Source organism: Mesoplodon densirostris, chromosome 9, assembly GCF_025265405.1.
Source record: "Mesoplodon densirostris isolate mMesDen1 chromosome 9, mMesDen1 primary haplotype, whole genome shotgun sequence".
Taxonomy (NCBI): Eukaryota; Metazoa; Chordata; class Mammalia; order Artiodactyla; family Ziphiidae; genus Mesoplodon; species Mesoplodon densirostris.
This window is the reverse complement of record NC_082669.1, coordinates 101,798,315-101,813,435: the sequence shown is the minus strand read 5'-3', so window position 1 is coordinate 101,813,435 and position 15,121 is coordinate 101,798,315. Positions and strand designations below refer to the sequence as shown.

Sequence of the window (15,121 nt, the reverse complement as noted above, 5' to 3'; positions counted from 1 at the left end):
ATAAGATCCACCCAGTGGAGGAAAACTCCACCCTGAGTGATGCTCCATGGATATAAACTAGATAGAATTCTCTCAAGATGGAAATGTCCTATAACTAAATATCTTTTCTGAATTTTGTGCATACATAACTCAAAACCTTTCACAATAGCAGCTGATGTGTCTTATGGAGTTTCTAATGGTAGAGAAGGAGAAGTTTCTACACAAAATCATAGAAGTATAAACAATCACTATAAATCACACGAAGGAAAGTGTGTTTCTCAGTTTTAACGAACCCTTGGCATTTTTTGGCTTCAGTTAGATAAAATTGCCGGATTGCCAATCAGTTCTTAACTACTGATATTTGAAAAAAAACAGAACATCTAAGATCGCTTAAGAGATGCCTGAGACCCCATGATAAACAGCCATTACATTTCAGACAAGAGGAGCCCAGCCGATATTATAACAATGCGTGAAATATGAGGGCACTGACTTCTGGATCCTGCTAAAATGGTGAACCAGCATCATCTCTTGGCTCCTTCTCCAGGGAAACCTGATGAGGCAAGAAGCAAATATGAACACTAGAGACTCAACAAAACCAAGAGAATATTCTGGAAAGATTGAATCTATTTGGGGCTGGAATATGAGTAAGATGAGGGGTGAGCCCAGGAGAGCAGTGAGAAAACAAGATGGTAAAAATAATTGAAGCTCTGCTCTTACCCGACCTCTTCTTTGCTCTGAGACAATCTTACCTGCATTTTTACTGCAGAAATCAATAGCAGGATAAGTGATACCATTAAAGGACTGAAAACAAAAAAGATAACCAACTGGACAGTATATATCCCCAGAAAGTGCATTATTGAACCCGATGAACCAAGAATTTATAACAAGCATGATAAATATACTATGTGAAGATCTGCAATATAAACAAGAATATAGAAGATGTCTATCACATAAGAAAATTTAAGGTCAACTTATCGAAGATCTTACCAGCAGCCCACGCAGTATATTTTACATCAGCATTTCAAAGTGCTGTATTATGGGGAAGAATGTTCATGTTCTCGAATTCTCTAAAAGAAGCCAATGTTTCATGTAAACACAACGTTTTCCTTCCAGTAGGAACTAATATATATTACCCTTTTCTTAAAACAATGATTCCTATCATCAGGGGATTTTTCCCCCCATTTTTATAAAAACAAGATTTCAGCTAATACGTTTATAACCCAGATAAGATCTGTGAAGATCTCTCTTCTTTGAAAACTAGGTGAAATTTCCCAGAGGTTATAAATTCCAAAAGCTATGGAAATTCAAAGCCCTTCCAGAGATCTCTGACCATGCCCATGGACATTTGTATTCTCCTGGTCTTCTCTAAACCTGTCTCATTACCTGTCCATAAAGCTAAGACCTTTTTGATTTCCTCAACAAAATTATGTACATCAAGATCCCGTGAGTTTGGTAGAGTCTAATGAAGATTTAGGTGGTTCTGTAAAGGAATCGTATGATGCGGATCACAGATTTTCACCATTTGCCTCTCATCCTTGTCCATTGCACTCCCTTCCAAGACTTCCCAGAATCTCAAATTATTCTACCTGTATTATATTGAACCGTGTCCTTGGAGTTTACCCTCCACATTTAGCACTTCTATTAAAATATTCTCATCAACAATACTTTCCTCCCTAAGAAATAGGGTATAATCTCTTTAAGACACTAAAATTTAACTTTTCTGCATTCAAAATTATGGTTAACCAATTCTTTTTTTGAATGGAACTCATCTCTATTCAAAGACTGTTTCTAAATTTTAATTTATTCTAAATTTTAATTTAAGCTGTTCTTTCATTTTATTATTGTGATAAAATATAGATAACATAAAACTTACCAGCTTAAGTCTATAGTTTAGTGGCATTCACATTGTGCCACCATCACCACTTTCCATCTCCAGAACATTTTCTTCTTCCCAAAATGAAACTCTGTATCTGTTAAATACTAACTCCTCATTCCCTCCTTCACCCCAGACCCTGGAAACCTCTATTCTGTTTTCTGTCTGTATGAATTTGACTACTCCAGATACCTCATATAAATGGATACAAACACAATTTGGCCTTTTATGTCCAGCTTATTTCACGTAGCATGTTTTCAAGGTTGATTCCTGTTGTAACATGAATCAGAAAGGCGTTGCTTTTTAAGGCTGAATATGTTCCATTGTATGTATAGATCATATTTGCTTTATCCATTTATCTCTTGGTTGGACAGGTTGTTTTCACCTTTTGGCTATTGCAAACAATGCTTCTATGAACACAGGTGTGCTAATATTTGTTTGAATTCCTGCTTTAACTCCTTTGGGTATATATCCAGAAGTGGAATTTCTGGATCATATGGTAATTCTATGTTCAGTTTTTTGAGGAATTGCCACACTGTTTTCCATAGTGTTTGCACTATTTTATATTGCCATAACAACGCAATAGGGTTCCAATATCCCCACGACCTCACCAACGTGCGTTCTTTTCTGTTATTTTCTTTACTCTCACTCTTTGTTTGCCTGGGGCGGGGGTGGTGGCTGGGAAGGGCTTCTGTTCTTCCTCTGTTTAGTGCAGGTGCCTCGTGGAGAGCCACCTTGTTCTTTCTCAGAACTGAGTACCTGTGACTCTGCAGCCCTGTGGCATCCCAGCTGACACAGAAGTGCGGAGACATCCGGCTGGTGGTGGCTGACCCCACTGTCAGGGGGAACATCTCTGTATCTTTTTGAGACCAGTAACCTTCAAATACTCCAGGGACCGTAAGTTTTGCTCTTTCTAACGGATCAGCCTTAGTCCCAGTCCCGAGTCTTGTCAATAGCAGCACAAGGCAAAATGGTGCCTTGTCTAAGACTATTCAAAGATCAGTTTCTTTTCCATCTCCATAAGGATCTTGGTGTCTGTTTGGCCTGAGCATCCATGGGTTTTGATAGAAAAGGATATGTAAGCTAAGATAGAGACAAGGAAGCAGATGAAGGAAATGCCAAGGATCTGGAATTGGGAAACCCATATCAGGAGTTTCCCTCCTGTTTTCTGGACTTACCTGCTCCCGAGAGACAAGAGGCCACAAATCAGAGAAGCCTGGCACCCAGGGCAGGTCAGGGAGAGAGGGGCGACGCTCTGCCCAGTGTTCTGGTGTTCATAGGTGAGAACTGGCTCTCTGAGCCTCTTCACGATCTGATAGCCATGTCTTCCTGGTATATCAGAACGCTTACAGGTCCTCCAAGCCCAGAATCCCCTCTTAAGTGGCTCAAAATTAGTCATTGTCTCTTTCTCTTTTCTAACATAGGGCCATGCTCTGTGAAACTGGGTTTGGGGAATAGGCTCATGCCCTAGTTTCTCTGATCTTCCTTTGAGGCTATTACTCCTCTGTATACACTTGCCCCTGGGTACCCAGTATGCTCCTTCAAACTCCCTCCCTGTCTACTTTTCTTCCCAGTTTTGAAGCATTTCCCACTGTCTACAGAGAGCTCTGCTCGTATTCTTGCAGTGGCTCAAGATCGGCAACCAATCTGCCCGACAAAAGTACAAAGCTTTCTGAACTCCTCATTTCGTGCAGCTCTTTCTGCCCCTCCCCACAGCATCTTGAGGTTCAGTGGAACCACGGTGCCTCCTCTTAATAAATTGGAAGTGTTTACATTGTCAGCTGGGGCAGGAAAGTTTCCGGTAATTTCCTGGATGTCTCACCAGCATCCTCTCTGGAGCCCTCCCGGTTTCCCGTGTGGAAGTTCCTTTACAGAACCACCCAAACTCTTCTGAATCACCATATTGACCTCCCTTCCCCCACTTCTACTTCTTTTCCAACACAAACTGAAGCAACTGAAACTCACCTTCCTAGCAAAGATCAGGAATGGGGCACTCTGTGCTCTGAGAAAACTGGCAGAACAGGCCTTCAGATAGATATTTTCAGGAGAAATTGTCAAGAACCTGGATTCTTGCATCTTCCCATACTTAGAAAAGCACTAAAACGGTGAACGAAGGTGTCTGTTCCTTGTGACCAGAAGCAACCTTCTACCGAGATGCGAGCTTGGTTGCACGTACCCTTTGCCAAAATCACAGATACGCTCACATCCCTCCGCCAATACCTTTCAGAGCAGTTTCTCAGTTCTCTCAGAGTCTGTCTCTCTGGTTATATTCCTTGGTAAGACATTGAAAAAACCTGACTCACGGCTTTTCTGCAACCATGGAGAGCCACATGCAAGTTCCCGCACGACATTTTACAGAGAGGAAAAGGAAGATGGGAGGTCTGTAGTAAAAAAGGGTCCAAGGCTTTTCACTGACTGAATCCTTGCCAGGAAAGAAGAGGAATCTTTTCCTTCTTCCTCTTGGGCTCTGCTACCATCACAGGGCTCGAGAGCTACAACTCCTGGTCTCCCAACTCGATTTAATTGGGGCTTCTGTTTATTAATTTTTTACATTACAATGAGGCTTCTGTTTATTAATTTTTTACATTACAAAGGAAGGTCACAAATATCCAAAATGTGCTAGCTCTGAGCCCCAAGTACCCACATTACCAGAAAGTCCAGCCTTACCCAAAGGCTTGATTCCATATGAATTCCTAAGGAGCCCCAGGGTTGTTTATTGGTTGTGAATCACCTTAAGTTTAGGCTGAACCCAGCAGGGGTTGACCCTTCAGGCCACCGTCTTTCAGGTTGCCTCAGGGGCTTGTGTTTCTTCCCAGCTGCCTGGAAAACCGGCCCTGTCTGCTGCTTCCTGGGGTCAGGATGTGGGGGGAAAAGGGGGGCACGTGCTCAGCCCCTAGTGGTCCCTCAGGGAGGAAGGGTAGGTGCCCCTTCCCTTTGGGCCACCCTGTCAGGGAGATCCACCAGCAAAACCCCATGAGCCACCATGACCACCGCTCTTAGCAGACATTTCTCCCATTAGCCACAGCTGTTTGCCCAAGCCTGAAGCCTCTTCCTGTTCAGGACTCTGAGATGAAGTCCACGTTTGGGACACAGGTGGGGTAAGTATAGGTCTCACCTTGTTGTTCAAGGGTAATTATTAACAGCACCACTTTCACTCCCCTAAAAATATGAGACTATACATCTCCTCCTCATTTTGCATGTTCTCTCTATGGTGTTTCTGTCTTAGTAGCCCCAGCACATCTTTTCTAGAGGAACTGGTGATTTCATAACATGAAGGAGAGTTCTTTAGGGTAGGCTGACCCCTCATCATACATGACCCTGTGATTGATTCTTCCTCTGAGACGCATGGGGTCCCTGCGATGTACTAGCCATACTTCCCATATCTTGGGGTGAGGAATCTTTTGTCGAAAAGAAAGAGGGAAGGAAGGAAGGAAGAGAGAGAGAGAGAGAGAGAGAGGGAGGGAGGGAGGAAGAAAGAAAAAGAAAGAAAAGTGTATAACCAATACAAAATACTTAATTCACTAGCACAACAGTACCAATTTATTTCTCTAACTGAATACCTGAGGTCCACCTGCCTTATTAATGGGACATCCAGTATCTCCCTTGTGAAGTATCCTCTGCATCATCCCTCCAACCAGTTGTTCAGGAACCCTCAGGTCTTAGCCTCTGAGAAGTCAGTCCTATCTTCGCCCGTCATGCCCAGAGTGAGCTGTTCATGCCAGTTGTGGGCACAGGAAGTTCTGTGGGCGTTTGCTCTGGCCCAGTGTGTCCTCTGTGGTGATCTTCTTGTTGGCCTGGATCCCTGCTGGCCCAAGAGCATGAGATCACATCCACAGGGGCAACCACTGTTCCCCAAAGAGCCTCTCTGTCCTGGCTGGCAGGGTCCTGAGGTGCTTCTGCCTCGGCTGCCTACTGTCCCAGAGCATCCCTCTCCTAGCGGTACTAGGCTCTGGCGTTGAGATCCTTCACCTTCTGGAAAGTTCCCATTTGGGGCTCCTGGGTATCCTCATGCAAACCCCTCCCCTCCTCTCCAGTAAGCCAGTCTCCACTCAGACATGGAAGGAAGGCATGTTTTGCTAAATAGGAAATAACACAGAGACCAAAAGAGAATACACAGGTCTCTCTGTAGGCTCCCCAGGTCACTCACTGGCTACACCTGTCCCATCGTTGGGGTCCCCAGCCACATTCTGCGGTGCCTGGGAACCTTTCCCAAATACCACAGCCCCAGATATCCTGTGCAATATTTCCTCTTCTGCAAATTAAAGTTAATGTTGACCTCTGCTACGGAAGAGCAGCTGCAGGCCCACCACACATCCTCCACCCGCCTCGGGCAGGGCAGGGGGGCTGAGAGCCTGGGGAGAGCTGCGAAGCTGTGGGGTTGGTGGAAGGGCAGGAAGTGTCTGCAAGGCCAGGAAGTGTCTGCAAGGCCGTGGCTGAGCTGCCGGCACAGAGGCACATGGCCGAGTCCCCCTGCTGTGCAGGCTGGCTCTTCAGAGTGAGGCACACGCCATCAGGCATCTCAGCTGAGAAGTGATCCTTCAAAAAGCCTGCCTTCTCTGAAGACACTTTGTTATAGATGGACATCAGAAACCCCATGCCCTTTCCTGGGGTCTGTCGGTACCAGAAGAGGTACAAACCACGGGGCACAGGACCACATCCCAGAGTCACATTCCGTCCCATCCCTGTGATATAGTGGCAAGGGCTTTGGCTGACACCAGATTCTATGCGTCCTGTGGGAGGACACAGAGTCCAGAAAGAGAATGAGGCAAAAGTTTGGAACTGGCCTTAGATCAAGGGAATGGGATGGAAGTTTTCCACATACCCCCAGGAGACAAACGATCACCCAGCAGAACCTGTGGTCCACAGCAGGGCCGGGGCGGGGCGGGGCTGAGGTCTCTCCCAGTGGGGCATCAGGTCTTTAGCAGCCCAAGCGATGAGACTCTGTGACGATGTCCTAGTCTTGGGCAGCACCCACAGACTCAGGAGTGCCCACACAAGAGGGAGCAGGCAGCCCTCGTGCCAACGTGGACACATGATGCTCCAAGGCTCAGCCCCTGCGTGCCCTGGAGCGTTCAGGCTCCCACGCACCGAGTGAAAAACTGCAGCTGCAGAGGGACCCTGGGAGAATACAAGCTTCAGGACAGTGAGGCCAGGTATGAAGACCCAAACAGACAGGCGGTACCCACTCCCCTCTCTAATGGCCAATTCAGAGCCACAGTCCAGAGGCATGGACTCTGTGTGTCATAATTCTGAGCCTGATGATTAAAACATTGGGAGTGAAGAGATCAAAGGAAAACAAAAAATAACCCTACAAGTGTCAGTGTGGAGAGGAAATCTAATGAGAAGTTGAAACCTGAAACCTAAAATGACATTTCAGTGCAAGGGAAGGAGAGTGGATGAGAAAGTAAGCACCCAGCCCAGTGCGCTGGCTCTGAACTGAGGGGCACAGGGGCCGGCTGACTGCCTGAGGGGTTGAGAGCAAGCGTCTGTGCAGATTTGCAGCTTTGATCAGGCTCGGGGCTCGGGGTCTAGCCTTGGGTGGGAAGAAGAGAAATCGGAGAACAGACGAGCCAGATTATACAATATGGATTTTGTGAAGACAGACACGTATTTCTCACACCCGTTTCCCAAAGGCTGGGTCTCTTACTGTCCTTTGCGGGGTCTCCAGTCTTGGGACCCTTGCCTGGCAGTCCTTCTCTGAATCCCCAAAGCTCCGTGCTGCTCGGCCCTGGGGTGCCACAGCCTTGGCAACAGGGAATCCTCGGTTCCTGAAAAGAAGAGGCTCAGAAGTCAGGTACCTGCCGAGCTCCAAGCAACGCACTTCCTCACAGGGCGGCATCCTTCTTATCCTCTGGTCCCGTGTAGGGTGTGAGTCCTGGCGTGCAGGCATTTGTGTACAGGATCCCTATGAAACCTTAAACCAAACCATCCACTTTACAGCAGGCTTGTTTATTTCATGACAAATAAAGCATTAAAATGGTAGATGGGGATGTGTTTATCTCTTAACCAGTTGACAGGGCAGAGTCACACTGGGGTGAAAAAACCCCCCCACTCTAAAGCCGTAGAATAGAGAGTCACCACAGGGGTCGACTTGGGTATTATGGTTTGAGGCTCTGTCAGGGGTCTTCCTGTCCCTGGAGCATCCTCTGCAGGAGAGAGGAGGGAGCCTTTGTGCGCATGCAGACAGCTGACCCTCCAGGACGCAGGGCTTTGCCAGCCCTTGGCTGCTGGGTTGTGCAGCCCTGAGAGCCATTACAAGGAGCAGAGCCCGGAAGATACGGGGTTCAGCCCCGGGTACAAAGTCCTGCTCTGAAATGTCAGGAGGCCATCACTCCTCACTGCCTGCTGTGAGCAACGATCCAAGCGCGTCGGACTCTATGTCTGATAATACAGGATGTGAAGACCTGAAGAGCTAGGGTTACAGAGACAGAAGGAAAAAGAAGCAAGCCTGTAAGTGTTAAGGCTGGAGTGGAAGAGAAGCCAGCGAGGGGCTGAGCCCCTGAACGTGCAGCCGGCAGAGTGAACTAGAGAATAGGGATCCCAACGGGATGGGGGATCCGTGGTCCTCAGGGGCAGGAACGGCTGGAGACCCTGGTGAGGGAATGAGGTGCTTTGAAAAAGGTCTGAGCATAGTTGGAGCTGGGATCTGGGCTGAGATCCAGGGTCTAACTTGGATGGAAGGGGAAGTCAGAGAAAGACACCTTTTAGAAGGAGGATTGGTAGGACTGCTGCGGCCAGAGGGTCAAGTGTCTCATGAAAGACTTCCTAGGGGTGCCAGCCAATTGGAAAATGCTTGGGACAACTTAAACTTGAACATCTGTCCTCCATTCACCCAGAGGCACAATCTGGTCAGGACAGCCCGGCACAGACTGCTGGCGTCTGTGGGGGAACTGAACCCTGCCGTACCCCGTGAATCTGTGGGCAGTATTGTGGTCTGGGATTTCTGTCTAGGGTCTAATGGGAAGTGGCAAACGGAGCCTTGGCTGGCCCCCTAGCTTCCTGGCTGGACCCTGGAGGTTTGTGCACAGGAAGGAGTTGGCTCTGCAGGGCTGTGTCTTTGCTGCTGGCGCAGAGATACAGGGCGGAGTCTTCCCGTTTCAGGGTGTCCACGTGCAGGTAGAAGTGGAAGTTGTCTTTGTATTCAGGCTGGAAGCGACTTGGAACAGTCTCATTGATAGCAATTTTCTCATAGTTGTAGACGAACATGAGCTCCAGTGGCTTCTGAGCACTCTGTTTATACCAGTACATAGCATTGTGTCCCAGATGTTGTTCACATCTCAAAGATTTCTTATTTCTAGTTTCCATGACTAGGTATTTTGGTGTCTGAGCTATTTCCAAGTCCGTGGAGGCTGCTGGGAGAAAGGGACAAAATTCAGACAAAGCCCAGAAGGGGAGGTGTTGATGCAGCCGCAGGGAAATTGTTGGGGGTCCGGGGGCAGCCCATGTGAACGCAAGACTCACCTGCTCCCACGAGACAGAGGACCACACAGCAGAGCAGCCCGAAACCCATGGCGGTGTCAGGGTCGAAGTGGCATCATCTAACTAGGATGCCCCTGGGGTGGGGGGTGGCCTCTGGTCTCCTTGGCCGTGGTTGGTGCTTTTGCCTGTGATGTCAGTGTCCTTGTGTGTTTCCCCAGCCCCAAGCGATGTTTCTTCCTTCCCCTTTTATGCCTTACATAGATTTCTATAGAAGGTGGATTTGAATGGACTGGGCTGGGATAGTCCTCTGACAGTTGCTCTTTTGCTATTAGCTGCCCTCCTCATTATATAGATTCTCCCTCTGTACCCCCTCCCTTCCAAGACCCCCTCTCAGCAACAGACCGCACCCCCTTGAAGAGACCTCCTTCCTCCCCTGCTCAGTCCAAGGCAGGACAACACTCAGAACGTCCTTTCCCTCAGTATCTAAGCTTGCTGCAGCCCCTCTGCCCAGCTGCATGGAGGGTGGACGACTGGAAGGCTGTGGTCCTTTTCTGTACCAGTGCCCATCATTAAAAACGCACGACTGTGATGCCAGCCAGGAACCAGACATTGGGAGGAGTGCTGAGAGGACCATAACAAGGAAGAAGCCATCCTCTGGCCCTGTATTGAGGGTGCAGGGCTCGGCTGGGCTTAAAGCAAACAAGTTGCCGCAAGAAAACAGCGCAAGACGTCCGGTGCAGGACAAACGGAAATCCATTTGAAAATGACTTTAGTTTAGTATCTTTGAGAAGTCTGCAAACGACACACCCAACTGATGTGGGGATGAAGCCTCAATGCCCTGCTCCCCTCCCCACCCCCTCCCTCTACTCACTCCCAGCCCCTCCCCCACCCCCGTCTCGGCGGTCTCAGTGGAGCCACAGCCCCGCCTTGTGGCCAAAGCTGCGCATTTCCCAGAACACAGGCCTCTTACCAGCCTTCGTCGGCAGCCCAGATCCCTCACTCACTCCACAGACCGGGAGCAGCTGTGATAGGTACGAAACTCCAGGAAATCATGAAGAAGAAAGAAGCACCTGAAACAACCAAAACAGTCGGCAACAATACCATTCATCCACTTATCTAGGACATTCAGTTTTTACTCAATGGAGATTGATTATGTCTGGATTCTTAAGAATGAACAAAATGCAGCCCTGCAGATACTACCCCAGCCCCTGTGGAGCTTATAGACCATCTTGATTTGTTCAACAAATACTCATTGAGCAACAGCTAGGAACAAGCACAAAACTTCAACACGTTCACCCCCAGAATTCTACTGTCGTGGGTAATTCAGTATAGTCACAGACAACCACTAGGGAATCAAATGTAGCTTATATGAAGTTTGAGAAATGTGTCCAGTATTTCAGTATTTAAATCACTTCATGAATGTGACAGCATATTTCCTCAGCTATTACAACATGTGGACTGAATGCAAATGATCTCCAAAGCCCCGTGCATTTCCAAAATGTTAGAAACCAAACCAGGCCCATCCGATCCACAGACAGTTTTCCAATCTGGGACTAGCTTACGTGGCCCACCATGAGTCTTTCCTACTTCACACTATAAATTGCTTATGCCTTTTGTCCACTTACTTATTGGAATATCATCCATTTTCTTAAAACATACTGTTATGCTAGTATTGAGTTTTCATTCTAGAAAATTTGAAGATATGAATAAACACAAAAATGAAATGATCTATAGTATATAGATATAACATTTGTTTATTGTTATATTAGATATTTATTACCAAGTTGGAATAACAAGAATCTATATAAATCTATGTTGGGACTAGGGAGGGTAGTTATCCATGTGTGAAGTCAAGAGTTGATAAGGGAAATGTTTTTTAACCCAGGGATGTGCTGGGTCAGGAAGAAAATACTAACATTTTTCTAATGTAATAAATTTTATCAGATTTTCACTGTGGCCCATAAAACAAAAAAAAGGTAAGGGTATATGGGTGAGAATTTAAGCAAAGTGCATTGGATATTCTCCTCCTGAACAGGTTACATATATGATGGACCTTAAATCCACTGCAGTTGGAGATATTCCATTCTTAGATAAGAACCAAAAATTAACCCTAGTTAAAAGGCCAGCATTGTTACTATTAACATTTTTATGATGGCCATTCCCTGTAGTAAGAAGACACTGATTGGCCCTTCTACAAGAAAACAGAAAAATATGAGTAAATAAAAATTTTTTGCATTGTTAGGCTGTCAATACATATGCAAAATTTCACAGATGACAAAAAGCAATGGAATTTAAACTAAAACCCCGAACAATGAGTAAAAGTGAAAAGCTCGATTGCCCTGAGAACATTAGCTAACATAAGCATTTCCCAAAGCAAGGAGTGGGGTGAAAGGTGAGTTTAAGTTATCTGAATTAGGGATGTGACCGAAGAAAGAAAATGATCTAAGGACAGTCTGCATTGCAAGAACGAATAGTGAAGAAGTGGAATGGTAAACATGTAGGTAAATTCAAACACTGCCCATTATCAAACAGTAATAGCATATGTTCCTTGAAGATATATAGAAAAGACATAACTGATTCCAAGACAGCTGAGATTTGGGTTATGGGAGCCCCAAGAATACATGAAGGGAAATTACCTTTTTTCTTGGCCAGTTGTGTCTACACAGGGCAGGACTCTAGAAGCTTCTGGAAGGCTATAGAACTGAGCAGAGATTTCAGAAGACACTCAGCTGGAAGACATTGGCATACAGACCCAGTTAGAGTGAGAGACATTGGTGCATATACTGTGATTCCCACGGAGACCCCGGAAAGACCAAGCACTGTAACAATGAACCCACATGCTAAGGCTCCATGAGAGGATTTGCTCCTAGCAAATCCTATATCCAGACCTGCCAGGATAAATCCAGAGCCTCTCCTCTATATCATCCACAAGGCCCCTCATCATCCCTTCATAATCTTTCATGTAGAGTATTTCAGAAATCTTCTAATTGTACATTCCACCCAGACTCTATCTCCCTTCTGACCCAGTATTCCTGTACCAAAATACATACTTGATCATGTTATCTCACTTAAGGTAGGACCACTGACTAGTTCCTGCCTAGAGATTTGTGGCCAAAGTCCTTTCCATGCCTCCTAACATCCTCCATCATCTGGCTACTGCCTGCTCTCGAGGAGGCTTCAAAGATGACACTCAATCAGAATTGGGAACAATGGCACTGGTCCTCCTTCTTAGAGGGAGGAAGTCTGCAGTGCACAAGAGTACCTCAATGGGTGCATCTGCCCCACCCTTTCTTTCTAGTTTACCTGTTGTTGGCCTGCACCCTGAAGGCCTGCAAGCCTTGTGGTTGCCCAGCCTCGAGGCCAAAGAATGAGCCCGGAGACAGCAACAGAGACATCAGTGGTTTATTGGACAGGGGATTATACACAAAGGGTCCTGGAGTGACACTCCATTGTGTGCAGGCAGGACATGGCAGCAGTCTTAGCTACTCCTGGAGAAGGAGGCTACCATTTACAGGTGGAATTGATGTCAGGTGGGCTCATCAGTTACCAGGGACTGATTAAGCCCTGTAATTAAGAGGACTGGATAGTCATGTGAGTGAAGCAGGGCTTGGTCGAGCAGAGGATGTACAGAGAGCAAGAGAACAGTCATCTTAAATGGCCTAACCATACACCTGTCACCCTGGACTTTCATGCTTCTCCAAATATTTTTTCATTAAATGGTGATCTCACTGACAATCTGAATTTTCGTTTGGTCTTAGAAACTTTTATCTTCACCTTACCATCCTTTAGGCTTTTTCTCATCAAACATTCTTAGCAAATAGTGTGTTTTCAGTCATAATATTATGTACAATATGTACCAATATGTACAGCAGAGAAAGGCAGGGAATGGCTTCTTCCATCAGTTAAGACCTTCAGGGCAAGGGACAGGGTCCTTTCTTGTTTGTGGAGCCCTGAGTACTTCAGTGAAATTAATGGAACCCCCTGCTCTAGCTGAGAAGTAGAATTCTGTAAGACTTCTGTAGGCCTAGAACTGCCCCATCGGGTGTGCTGGCAGGGTGTCCTGGAGGCTGAAACTCATGGGGGTGAGCGGAGCCTTGAGCTGAGTGAACACTTTGCCCCACAGCTTCCTGACGAGGCCAGGGTTTTGTGCACAGGTAGACAGTGACTCTGCAGGGCTGTCTTAGCTGCTGGCACAGAAACAACAGATCAACACAAAGCCAATAGTCTGTTTAACCCCTCACATTTCAGCACTGACTCACAGCCTCTGCAAACCACATTCTCCTGTGTTGTGAACAAATCCGGACTCTCTCTCAACCCTCTCCCATCCAGGGAGTTCTCTCGACCTTCCCTCTTCTCCCTGAATCTCGGGAGAGTCACAGTGCCCCCTTGTGGCCAAAGGGAAAACTCAGTTCTTCTGTCCTGGACCAAGACAGGAAGGCAGTAAGAGGTCTTAGTGGGGCCTACAGTCAGAGGGCTGGGATTAGCCCATGGCCCTCCTGTCTTGGACTGATTTCTCAATCTGGATGAGGCTTATTGTTAGAAAAACAGGAGCTCCAGTGATTTCTCAGCATTCTGTGTATACCAGTATATAGAATTACGTCCCGGATGTCATTCACACTTTAGGGTCCCGTTGCTCCCCATCACTGTCACCAGGTGTTTTGGGGTCTGGGTAATTCCAGTGTCCAAAGGGCCTCTGGGAGCAAGAAACCACATTCAGAGAGTGTCATGAGGCAGCTCCATGAAAAAAACTTGAAGTTCATGGACAAAGATGTCCCACCTGTTCCCAGGACTCACCTGCTCCCAGGAGAAGGACCACACAGCAGAGGCGCCTGGAGCCCTCCTCAGCTCAAACAGGATGGGACCCGGTGTCTGCCTGCCAGGTCCCAGTCCTCTGAGTGTGTTTCCCTGGTCCTGACGGGGATTTGCTTGGGGAGTCATAGCCCCGTTAGCTTCTGCAGCTCACATTCCCTCTTTCCCCTCTCATGCCCTGTGCCAGCACCTGCAGACGTGAGTTGGGGCTGGCTTGTCAGGACTGGGCATACAGAGGCAGGGGAAGAGGAAGAGACCTGCCACCAAGCCCCAGCTTCCCAGGGAGGTTTCTCAGCTGCTTTGTTTACAATTAGCTCCCCGAGCCCAACAAATAACTGGGTCTTTCCTCCCTCTTTCTGCTGTCTAGCGCCTCCTCCTCCCTCATACACACATCCCTGCCCCCCACTTTGGGCAGATATCCTCCCCTGCTGTCTCTCGGGGATGCGGGACCATCCCCCTACAGCCTCATCCTGATTTAACTCAGGCTGCCTTGCTCAGGTCATCAGAGCCCTTCCCTGGAACCAGCTGTATGTCATTTTAAGACCCAGGAATTCGGGGCTAACTAGATAGGAAGCACCCCTCAGTGGGTGCTGAGGGGAATACAAGAGGAATATGCTGCAACCTGTACCCCCAGGGAGCATCTCACCTCCTTGGGTTGCTGAGCCTGAATATGGAGCAGATATACACAGAGGAAGATGCAGGGGCAAAACAAAAGGCTCTGAGGGCTGTGAGCCAAAGGGATAGCAGATGCACTGCTATTGAGGTTGGGCAGGTGCCACGTGCAATGGACCTTAGTGCTCTCAACTGTCCACACACCTTCCCTCCCCCTCCCCCCACCCCCCACCCCCGTTCTAGCCGGGAGTTTCGGGTAAAGTCACAGCTCCTCATAGGGGTCAAAGAGGCACGTTAACCTCATCTCAGTCATGGGACCCCAGTCCTCCTGATAGAGCACTGAGAGCAGAGATGATGGGTAGGGATGAAGCAGAGACGTTTAAGGCAGGGAAACACACAGGCAAGGAGACATCTGAAGCACTGAAGAAA

The 15,121-nt window shown here is 47.4% G+C and overlaps 1 gene segment (V, D, J or C); it reads right to left on the bottom strand.

Moving 5' to 3' along the window:
* Window positions 1-8,806: 8,806 nt before the first annotated feature.
* On the bottom strand, window positions 8,807-9,362 carry LOC132495820 (T cell receptor beta variable 4-1-like). The segment is given in 2 exon segments: window positions 8,807-9,204; window positions 9,314-9,362. Coding segments are annotated over 2 exon segments (447 nt in total).
* Window positions 9,363-15,121: the final 5,759 nt, after the last annotated feature.